This window comes from Condylura cristata, unplaced genomic scaffold (assembly GCF_000260355.1).
Source record: "Condylura cristata isolate star-nosed mole 26May11 unplaced genomic scaffold, ConCri1.0 scaffold00050, whole genome shotgun sequence".
NCBI classification, from domain to species: Eukaryota; Metazoa; Chordata; class Mammalia; order Eulipotyphla; family Talpidae; genus Condylura; species Condylura cristata.
The window spans coordinates 156,278-167,457 of NW_004567151.1; the positions used below are offsets into that span (position 1 = coordinate 156,278).

At 50.6% G+C, this 11,180-nt stretch overlaps 1 protein-coding gene across 1 annotated transcript in view; it reads right to left on the minus strand.

The window, feature by feature from the left end:
• Positions 1–11,180, minus strand: part of KCNK2 (potassium channel, two pore domain subfamily K, member 2) — an 86,716-nt gene that overhangs the window by 34,965 nt on the left and 40,571 nt on the right. The window contains exons 3-4 of the mRNA XM_004694890.2: positions 5,632–5,792; positions 2,445–2,631 (exon numbers count right to left, since the gene is read on the minus strand). Coding sequence (XP_004694947.1) covers positions 2,445–2,631; positions 5,632–5,792 — 348 coding nt within the window. The remainder of the gene's footprint in view (positions 1–2,444; positions 2,632–5,631; positions 5,793–11,180) is intronic.

Consider the following 11,180-nt stretch of genomic DNA (forward strand, 5'->3'; position numbering starts at 1 on the left):
CCAGGTCTGACTCCCCTGGTGCGTGCTCTCCTGCCAAACCACACCTGGCACAGCCCTGGCACCAAGACACAGCCCTGCCGTGGCCTCAGCCCAGTGTCTGTCATTTTCATCCCCTCATGGATTCTGCTAATTCTGTTTACAAGAGACCACCTGTCCCTACAAAGCCAGGCCTGGGTTCATGCCTTGGGGTCCCCCACACCCCTGAGCGTCTAGACTGTACTCCGTGGCATCAGTTTCAGAGGGTTCAAGGCAGGTTAAAGAAATGTTTTTTCTCTCATCTCCACCAAACCATAAAGTGCAAATACGTGTCCTTTCAGTCCCAGGCTGTTTAGACTGCGGTCACAAATACAGCGTTATTTTAGGATTCCACCCACTTTTCTTATTTATAATTCTTGTCTTTTTTTAAGTCTCAGACCACGCAGGGCACTTGCTGGACAGACAGCATCTGTCCATTACCTACACGCGGGCTGTATCTACCCCTGACACTCACTAGGAGAGGAAACTGCTCACCAATAAACGAACGATCACATGCCATCCGTGAGGCTCTGGCTGTGCTAATAAACCAGGCAGGGCGCTCTCAGAACGCACAGGTATGTCAAGACAGTTCAATGACTTGTCAGTTGGTCAATTCGATGCCAAAATATACATTTAAAATAAAAAGCCAGGGAACACATGCAATACAAGGGAACACAGTCCTCACGGGGCCTCAGCTCCAAGGAAGTCACTCCCATGAAGGAGAGTTTTGCCACTGGACACCATCATCAGCGTCTGCTTCTGTGATGTCCCGGACAATTCCGCTGAGATTTTTTATCATTCTCTGAGATTCTAGAAAGCTATGCGATCCAGTTTCTTTTCTGAGAATACTCAACTTTGGGCCAAGAAGTCACAGCAGACAGGGAAAAGGCACCCAACTGCTGGCATATGAAAGGGCTGGTAGGCTTTAGGCCCCCCGGGGGCGTCCCAGGGGGCCCCCTGACCTTAAAGCCTGCAGACTGAGTCCAGGAAGAGGCAGATGTCTCGGTACAGGACTCCACCCACATTCCTGGTTGGGCAGGTCTGGGGTCCCCTGGGCCCTTGACTTCCTCCAGGCATTCCCCTGGGCCATTCTGAGCTAAGACTCTCCCACCTCCTACAACTCCATGCAACTCCTTGACGACTCCTTTCCAGCCACAGGCCCCTACAGACCTCCGGTCTCTAAGGCTGCTTCTGTGGGCTCCTCTCGGTCACACCTTGCAAGGAGCTTCCTCTGCAAAGTTGAACAGTGTTTTCCTACTATAATATACTACAATATCCAACATGTTTCTCTGATGCACCAAAGGACATTTTTTAAGTATTTGATTGGCAAACAGAGTTTAGGAAATAATGATAATGGTGCAGTAGAACTAGAAAAAGCAAGCTGGGATGACAGGAAGGTAAGATCCCTGAGACACACCCAATAATAAAGCAAAGGAAAATACACACAGGAAAGAAATTAATAAGTAAAAAATGTGGTCACTTTTTTTAAGGTCCAAAGTCCTGTCCTGGGCCCTGCCTGGTGACACAAGAGGTTAGGACGCAACCCTGCAAGCTGGCTGCAGTTACCTCAGGGCGAGTTCGAAACACGGTGGCCACAGAAGTGACCCCCAGGGTGCAGCAGACCTCCCCTGTCTCCCCGCTGCTCCCCTCAGCAGTGGACTTCATAGATCTGCCTGTTCTGCTCCCCGCTCTGTCTCTTGTCTCTGGTGAAGTCTCTCACCGCCCCCGCACCTCTGGCCTGTACCCCAGTTCTATATGCATCAATAAATCTTTAAAAAAAAAAATATCCTGCCCTGAAAATTGAAAATGAAATGAAATGATTATCTGGGAAACCATCTTCTGAGTGCACGGATGTTTTTAAATTCACGCATGAAAAACCTACAGAAAAAGAGCCCAGGGGAATTAAACTTGAATCCTGTGCCCTGGGCGGGCGGGAAAAGAGGGTCAGGCAGGTATCACGGGGAGACTCTATACAAGCAGCCATTTGAATTTGCTCCACAGAGCGAGAGCAAATGACCAGCTGCGCCCTTCAGCTCTCCCCACTGGCAAGGCCTGACTTGCTGGCCTCTGTTATGGGTGCAAATGGGTCTCCCACAAAGGTATGTGGATGCCCTGACCTCCAGCACCTCGGCCGGGGGCCCTCCCTGCAAACAGGCCCACGCCATGGAAGGACCCAGGTGAGGTGAGCTCCTGCCGCAGGCCAGCGGGCTCCGAGTCCCCTGTCAGAGAGGCCTCGGGGTGCCCAGGATCCCGGATTCCCAGGATTCTGAACTCCCAGGAGGGGATGAAATTCTTGGGCCTGGAGATACCAGCATGGGGCCCGTTGCTCTGGCAACCGAGACCCCTGCACAGACAGCAGTTGGCACTTGAGAAACCCAGCAAAGTCCACCGGCCGCCAGGCGCCAGGGCAGGCTGCGGGGAAGACTCACCTGCCACGTAGTCACCAAAGCCGATGGTGGTCAAGGTGATGACCACGAAGTAGATGGCGTCCAGGGCGCTCCAGCCCTCGATGTGCCTGAAGATGACGGCCGGCAGGGCCACGAACAGCACGCAGCCGAACAGCGTGAACATGATGGTGGAGATGACGCGGATCTTGGTCTGGCTGACGTTCCACTTCTGAGAGAGAGACGGACACTGTCACGGCCACGCCACACCGCGAAGCTCGTCTGCACTGCTGTCGCGAGGCAGCCCCCGACGACAGGATCTCGCTCCCTGACACTGTCACCCTCACTGGCTTTCCTCACAGAAACTGGCTGAAACATAAACAGGTGTGGGCCCTCCCTGGTGGCACAGCAGGGTAAAGCGCAGCCCTGAGAGGCTAAAGCCGCTGCCACATGAGTTCTATCCCCGCCCGCCCCGAGGGGACCCACAGGGCGCGGCAGACCTCTCCTGACCCGCCCGCTGCTCCCCTCAGCAGTGGACTTCGTCAGTCCACCTGTTCTGCTCCCCACTCTGTCTCTGGGGAAGCCTCTCACCTTCCTATACCCCAGGCCTATACCCCAGCTCTGCCTGCATCAATAAATAAATCTTAAAAAAAAAAAAAAGGAAGAAGAAAGCTGAGCCATGAGCCAAGTATTTACTATGGGTAAATGCTAAAATAAGCTCTGTTCACGGAAACGTTTCCTCGTGCGCCCAACCACTTCCCTGTGGCTGACCAAGCATGCAAGGCCAAGGCAGTGGACAGATGACCCAGTGGCCACAGGATAGGGCTTTGTTCTCTGAGCCTAGAGGAAGGCATATTAGTACTTACTGTTGATTTCTTCCTGTGACTACTTTATTTCTTTAAAGATTTAGTTGTTTATTTAAGCATGAAAGAACTGGGGTACAGGCCAGAGGTGCGGGTGGGGTGAGAGGACTCCCCAGAGACAGAGTGGGGAGCAGAACAGGCAGATCCACTGAAACCCACTGCTGAGGGGAGCAGCGGGGAGACAGGGGGGGTCTGCCGTGCCCTGGGGGTCACTCCCTGGCCGGGGATCGAACTTGTGCCGCAGTGGCTACGGACAGCTTCATAGTGCTGAGACCAGGGGCCCCCAGGGAGGCCTGACTGCGCCTAACTGATAACCCATATTCCATGAAGGGCATGTGAGGACAGAAATGTGGTGTATAAAGGGCTCGGTGCTCTCTCCTGCTTCAGCATCCCCTGTCTCAGAGGTGACGCAGGACCCATATTTTTCTCCATTCAGGAACCTCCACGGTCACACAGTAACAGCATGGACACACCCAGGTGTTTATCTCCAGCTCTCCACCTCAGGTTGGCCACCATCAGTTGGTAATCTCTGACTGTGACCGTCTACACACATCTCGCCCGATCAAAACCACAGCGTTTTGGAGCCTGACCTGGTCCGAGAGCTAAGGAGCCATGAGCCAGAGAGTGGGAAAGACAGGATGAAGTTTCTCTAGCCCGCCACACCTCCTTCTGCCTTGTAAGAGGGACATGAATTCACACTTGTTGGCTCTCTGAGCAGTGCTGAGGGATGAGCATAAATCGTGGCCCCGGAGAAGAACCGCCAGTGTGATCTGTGTCATGCGCTGACGAGGAATCAGCACGAGGAGTGTCCCCGGCACTCAGCAGACCCCAAGACTACGCAGGTGGACGAGTGGATGACGGACGCAGCAGGAACACCCTCCTGATGACTAGAATGGCAGGACACTTGGGCCCAGTGGTGGTGTAGGAGGTCTCAAATTATCACTGCAAAAACCTGAGCGAATGTCATATCCCATGGACGCTCAGAGCAGGTGCTTCTCAACATCTTGAGAAAATGCAAAGGCCAGGTTGCTTGTAGGTGAATCTATAAAGGCTACAATTCTGGGGGGCTTCCCCGATGGCCTAGGGGCAAGTCTCAGCCCCATCAGTGCTGCAGCCTGAGTTCGATCCCCGGGCAGGGAGTGACCCCCAGGGCGCAGTAGATGCCTCCTGGCTCCCCACTGTTCCCCTCGGCTGTGGGTTTCAGTGGATCTGCCTGTTCTGCTCCCCACTCTGTCCCTGGGGAGCCCTCTCATTCACCCTCCACCCCTGCATCTCTGGCCTATATCCCAAACTTCTGCAAATAATTAAGTAAATATTTAAAATAAGCAGAAAATAACAACAGGACTCTTGAAAAGCAGGATAGTGTAATACCAAAAATGGGTAAAAGTCCTATTTTGGAATAGCCCTGACTTAAAAGAACAGTGAAAATATTGGATTGCCGCCTTAGAACTGAAATCGGAGAGATCACTAATACTAAAAACCGGAGCTACCACTGGAATTGGAAAAGCAATACCCAATAGTTTTATTTCATCAGTAATGTTAAAATCACCTTGTTGGATTTTTTTGTGGAAAGAGAAAAAAAGTAGTAAATAAAATGCATCGATCACAGTAACAGAACATTTATAATTCTACCCCAGTGACAACCATTTTATTCGTCCATAATTTCTTACTACTATTTTTAATTAAAATTATTACCAAACCACTTTTTTTTAATCAAGGCAACACTGGTTGACAACACTCTATCACTAAGAGATATAAGACCCCAATTCCCTAGATGTATGTCACCCACCACACCCACCAAGACCCCCCGAGTCTACCCTTGAGGGAACCCACCCTCCACACCCCACTCTTCCACCTCTCCCTACAATAGCCTCAATTCCACCATCAGAGTTCTAGAATTTATTACTGCTTTGGTTCTGTCTGACCCTGTTTTGTTTCTTTATATTCCACATACAAGTGATATCATCCAGTATGTCTTTTTTCTGCACCCATGAACGTAATTCTTGGTTCTACTGAATGGCATCTCTTCTTAGGCAAGCGTCTGTCTACAGCACTACCGAGTTAAGTTACATATTAACCTTCATTAGAATTGATAGTTCTGTTCCCTCCACAGAGGACGCTCAGTTACCTAAGTTTATGCCACTGCAAAGACAGCATGGTCAGGACACTGAATCTAGAGCTCAAACCTGTCAGACAGCTGTTTTCTTTCTGCTCATCTTTTGGGTTCATTTGTTCACTCATAAAAAAATTAATTCAGTGTCACAGGCTACCAGAGGCACATATAAACTGTGATGAAAGCCCTAAAAATGATGTCTCACTGGGCCTGAAATGACAGAAGTCATATTATTTTAAAAGAAAATCATACTCACTATAAACGTATCTTCCACTTTTGCGATGCCTTTTCCAAAAATGGTCCCTAGTTGGTCTCCAACTCCAGCCAACAAAAAACCAAAGAGGGGGATCCCCAGTAAGGCATAGATGATACAGAATATTTTCCCCCCTTCCGTGCGAGGTGAGATGTTTCCAAATCCTATATATATAAAAAAAACAATCCAGGAGTTAAAACAAGTTACTTTAAGGTGAGCTCAAAAATCCCCAACTATTACATCAATTGCAACTCTCAACTGGTTACGAACCCCTTGTATAAGATAAACTTGCCGTGTAACTTAACATAGAATAGTCCAATAAGCAAATATTTCAAGGGTCTACGAAGCAGAGCTGATGCTCCCAGGTCAAGCTTGCCACGGAAGGGCCCCCCACAGATCCACGTCTTCTGCCCACTCGTCGGTGACGTGACACAAGGTCCTGTTGATGGCGCTGACGCCAGCGAACGAACGGGCAGCTGCTGTTTCACGGTAAATTGCGTTTATCCCGAAGCCACGAAGAATGATTTGAACATGCCTGTGTCTTCAAAGTGCATGTGGACTTCCAGAAGCGACGAGCATTCTTCGGTAGGAGTGGACCGTGGCCTTGCATTTGTGGGGTGCAGCCTCGCCCACTCGCTTGGCCCCAGCTGAGGGGGAGCAGCCTCCCGCCAGGCTCCCCAGGCAGCAAAGTAGCATCAATTCCTGTGCAGAAGGTGCCGGTGGGTTCAGAGCTACCTGCTGAATGTGTGTGTCTGAGTGAATGTGTGAGTGTGTGTGTGTCTGAGTGGGTGTGAGCGTGTGTGTGTGTGTGTGTGTGTGAGTGTGAGGGGGGGCAGGCAGGGAGAGGACTCTCCTGCAGCCCCCCAGGCTTCTATGACATGAGGTTTCTGTGTATTAATTCAGCATTTATCCCGTACAGTCTTACTTCTACCAGAGAGAAACTAAGTGTGTGAATTTAACAAAGTCTTTTTTTTTTAAAGATTTATTTATTTGTGCATACAGAACTGGGGTACAGGCCAGAGGCGCAGGGGCGGTGAGAGGCTTCACCAGAGACAGAGTGGGGAGCAGAACAGGCAGATCAACGAAGTCCACTGCTGAGGGGAGCAGCGGGCGGGTCAGGAGAGGTCTGCCGCGCCATGTGGTCACCTCCGGGGCAGGTGGGAATCGAACTCATGCGGAAGCGGCTTTAGATTCTCAGTGCTGTGCTCTAACCTGCTGCGCCACCAGGGAGGGCCTTAACAACGTCTTTTGAGACATGAAAACACTGACGAGCTAATGAAACTCCACAGGTTCATCGTGAAATATGCTCACAGCAGAGTGTTAAAGTCTAGCGTTGGCTGATGGAGGGATATCAGTCAGGACTGAACCCACGCATGTCAGCAGGGCTATCCCGCCTTTCTGGGGAACACCCTCCCCCCACTGGGTGTGAGGCAACAGGACCCTGCTCTGGCATCTATTTAAGGGGGACACTGTAGTTATTAACCACTTCGTTGGGTTGTAAACTAAGAAAAGGTGCTCAGGGCTCTGTGTTCGTCTCCACAGGTTCCCTAACTCCTAGAACACAGCTCTAGGGCAATGGCCTCCCTGTCAGAGGAGCGGCAGAAACTCTAAAATGGTTAAACTTGTTAGTGGTCCAGCGAGCGGCATCGAGGAAGGTCCAGATGCCCAGTAACTGGTCTCCCAGAAGCCTCTAGATCATGTCCCAGAAGCCCTCACTGCCGCTGCGGGAGCCCGCGTCTGGGCCCGGGTGTGCACACTGTTACACGCACCAGTACTCCAGGAGTCTACAATCCCCAGCACCCACGGTCCCAAGTGCCTTCTGCGTGACCACGATCAAGGCCACAGGAGGCCGATGGCACAGAAAGCCTCACTCGCCCTACACCTGACAAGCGGCCGAGTTTCACACAAAAAAATTCCCTTCCACAGAAAAAGGACAAGGACAAAACTCTTTGACCACAAGCCACCTTCTGGAAACCCGTGTGCTTCCCGCCTTCGGTGGAGCAGCATATACATACTCCAGGCTGGAGAGGCTACGGGGAGCCCACAAAAATCTTGCCTCTCTTAGCCATTTTTCAAAGCAGCATGGCAGTTTAGTACATGGACTGACCATGCCGATGATAAAAGCAGCAGCGGGTTGAAACTGCACTTGAAGAGACCCTTCCAGAGTTAAACACGGCCCCCCAAAATCCTGACTGAAATCCTAAGCAGCTGGACCCAGGTGGGCCAGGTGAATTAAACCACATGCCAGCTGGACAGGGGCATCTTGCCTGGACAGGAGAACACGCAGCTGTTAGGAGCTGAAGACCGTCTTGTTTTAACAACCCACCTGCTGCATCTTACAGACCGTCTACCCACCACATGCTGATGGTCCCGGCGCCACCCCGACAAGGTGCCAGGTGTGCGGAGAAAGGGCTGTCGCTTTAAATTCATGTAGTACCACCACTTCCAAGTTGGGGCGCATCAGAAGGCCCATATGTGCAGATGGTCAAATCCCTGCCCCCACACCCCCAGACTGAGGTCTCATCAACATGCTGAACGCACACCCCTGTGTGGAGATTCGAGTGCTAATGAGGCGTGTGATGGATGAAGAAGCAGGGCCCCACCTGTCAGGGCCCCAAACCACTCCTGTGTTCACCCCACAGCCAAGTGCCATGAAAAGCCCAGAGCCAGTCTGGAAACACTTCTCAATGCTGCTTCCTCTCTCTGAGCTCAAGTCTAATAAAGCCGTGTCCAGATGGTATCAGTCTTGCCTTCTTGTTAAGTTATTTCCCAAGGAGCCAGAACCTCTCCAAGAGGCCCAGAGGTCTATACTCTGTTAGCAAAACCTATTAAGAGAACATTTAGATAAGAAAAAACCTGCACACGAGTCTCTATTTTCTGATCAATTCTAGATGATAAAGTACCAAGCTATACATAGGGAAAAAACAAATAGCAATGTCCCTAGAGCACTCAGGAGGGTTTAGTGCTGCTCGGTGAAATATTATTCACTAGGACACTATGCTCATTACCGAGCTAGACACCGAGGACTGAGGCGACTGTTTAACAAAATTCCAAATTAACGCAATCAACTCATTTCGCTATCGGCCAGCTTTTCTGTAAACATGCATGAAGGCTCACGTGTGGACAAGAGACATTCCAGCAAAGCCAAGGTGGAAACGTGGGTGTGCGAAACATCCCCATTGCCACCATGAAATTAAGAAGCCAGACTGAGGCTTCCCCCTGGTGATGCAAAGGGTTAACGCACCGCAATAAGATGCTCTCCAAAGCCACTGCAGCAGGAGTTCAATCTCCAGCCAGGGAGCTGACCCACATGGCGTGGCAGACCTCTCCAGACCCACCCGCTGCTCCCTCAGCAGTGTACTTTGTCAACCTGCAACTCATTGGTTTTCTGGAAAAAACAATCATTGCAAAAACTTTGACTTTCTAGCTTCTGTACAGGATTTATGCTGCTGAGTCCTTGACAATGCCAGCATCAACCTTCTGTACTCCTCACACACATTTCCCTCACAACTCTCCTCACACCTTCTTGTCCTTTCAATAACCACAGCATTTTCTCTCTCCGTTACTGGGTTAATGGTCACTCCAACATGCTTCTGTCCCACTTCTTGATAAACTTCTTAGGAAAAGAGACTCTACTGTGTGGCTTTGCCCACAGCGGATGTTCAAAAAAACAGGTTGAGTTGGAAACAACTGTCTATAGGTTTTTATTAATACTTCAGAGTGTCATTAAATAGACATTCTCAGCTCTAAACACTTCTACAATGCTAGTATTTTTGTACACTTTCACATTTATTCAGAAGTGACAAGAAAAGCAAAGTTGTTGGACTGTGCAAACTGTATTCAAAAATTCACCCCTATGGCCCTCCCTGGTGGCGCAGCGGGTTAAAGCACAGCACTAAGAAGCTAAAGCCACTTCCGCATGAGTTCGATTCCCACCTGCCCCGGAGGTGACCACAGGGCGCGGCAGACCTCTCCTGACCCGCCCGCTGCTCCCCTCAGCAGTGGACTTGGTCGATCTGCTGTTCTGCTCTCCACTCTGTCTCTGGTGAAGCCTCTCCCTGCCCCTGAGCCTCTGGCCTGTACCCCAGTTCTGTATGCACAAATAAATAAATCTTTAAAAGTAAAATAAATAAATAATTTGCAGTCTCCTAGACACACAAGGACGCAAATGTTGTATCCTTCCAGATTTGTACTGGGCGTTGCAGTAAAAAGCAGAGGCTGGGTAAGAAAGAACGTAGATTCAGAAGACGCTCAACCTAAGAGGAAGAGCACGTTTTCCTGAGGTCACAGTTAAACGACAACCCCACTTGCCGTCTTTTAAAAAAAGCCAAAGTCACAGCTTGGCCAGACAGTAAAGAGCCCAATCAAGCACTGAGGAAGGAAAATGGGCCCAGAAGAACAGGGTGTTCATCAAGAGACATTAAACAGAGTCTTCCTAGAAAGATGAGCGCGTGGGTCTCCCTGGGGGCCTACGGTTTGACCCTCAGCTGTGTCACCCCCACGGCCTGAGTTCAATCCCCGGCCCCGGAGGTGACCCCCAGGGTGCAGCAGACCTCTCCTGTCTCCCCTCAGCAGTGGATTTCAGTGGATCTGTCTCTTCTGTGCCCCTCTCTGTCTCTGGGGAGTCCTCTCACCACCCCCCACTAAATCTGGCCCCTGTACCTCAGCTCTTTTATGCATAAAAAAAAGGTCAAAGGTCTTTCACCTTCAAAGTTAGCCACTGTTTTTGTCAGTCACTGGTGTTAAACCAAGGTCATTGAACACAATCATATGGGAGATTTCTACCCAAAAAACGCCCCGGAACCCCTGGTCTTCCCTGGGGAAGGGACGGGAGACATGTGTCTGTATTTTGGAAATCCAGAAATGGCTCTGAATTCCCGCTCTCTGGCAGAGCTGGCGGGCGGTCTTGGGCAGCATGGGGCGGTGAGGGGGCTTTGAGAAAACAGAATGGAAAACAGGAGGTGACACGAGCCACCCAGAGGCCTGGAGCTCAGCCTGGATGCGACCAGGACTTTAACAGCCTTCTACGGCTGTGACATTCACTACTGTCACTCCCAACCATAAAAAATTGGCCTACATGGGCCCTCCCTGGTGGCACAGTGAGTTAAAGCACAGCACTAAGAAGCTAAAGCCACTTCCGCATGAGTTCGATCCCCGCCTGCCCCAGAGGGGGCCCACAGGGCGCAACAGACCTCTCCTGACCCGCCCACTGCTCCCCTCAGCAGTGGACTTCATCAGGCAGCCTGTCCTTCCTGCTCCCCACTCTGTCTCTGGGGAATCCTCTCACCGCCCCTGCACCTCTGGCCTGTACCCCAGTTCTGTATGCGTGAATAAATACATCTTAAAACAAAAAATGGCCAACAGAATCCTGTATTCAATACTCCCCTCTGGCGACTTGCCAGATATAGGCTAATCCTCTCTTAGGTGGACTTAAATGACTTTCACAAGCCTGTGAGATTTGAGTACAACTAGTAACTCCCATTTCCTGAGCATGGAAAGCGGATTCCAGATTAAACAGCTACTGTGTATTAACAGGCTGAGACGGAAGCCAT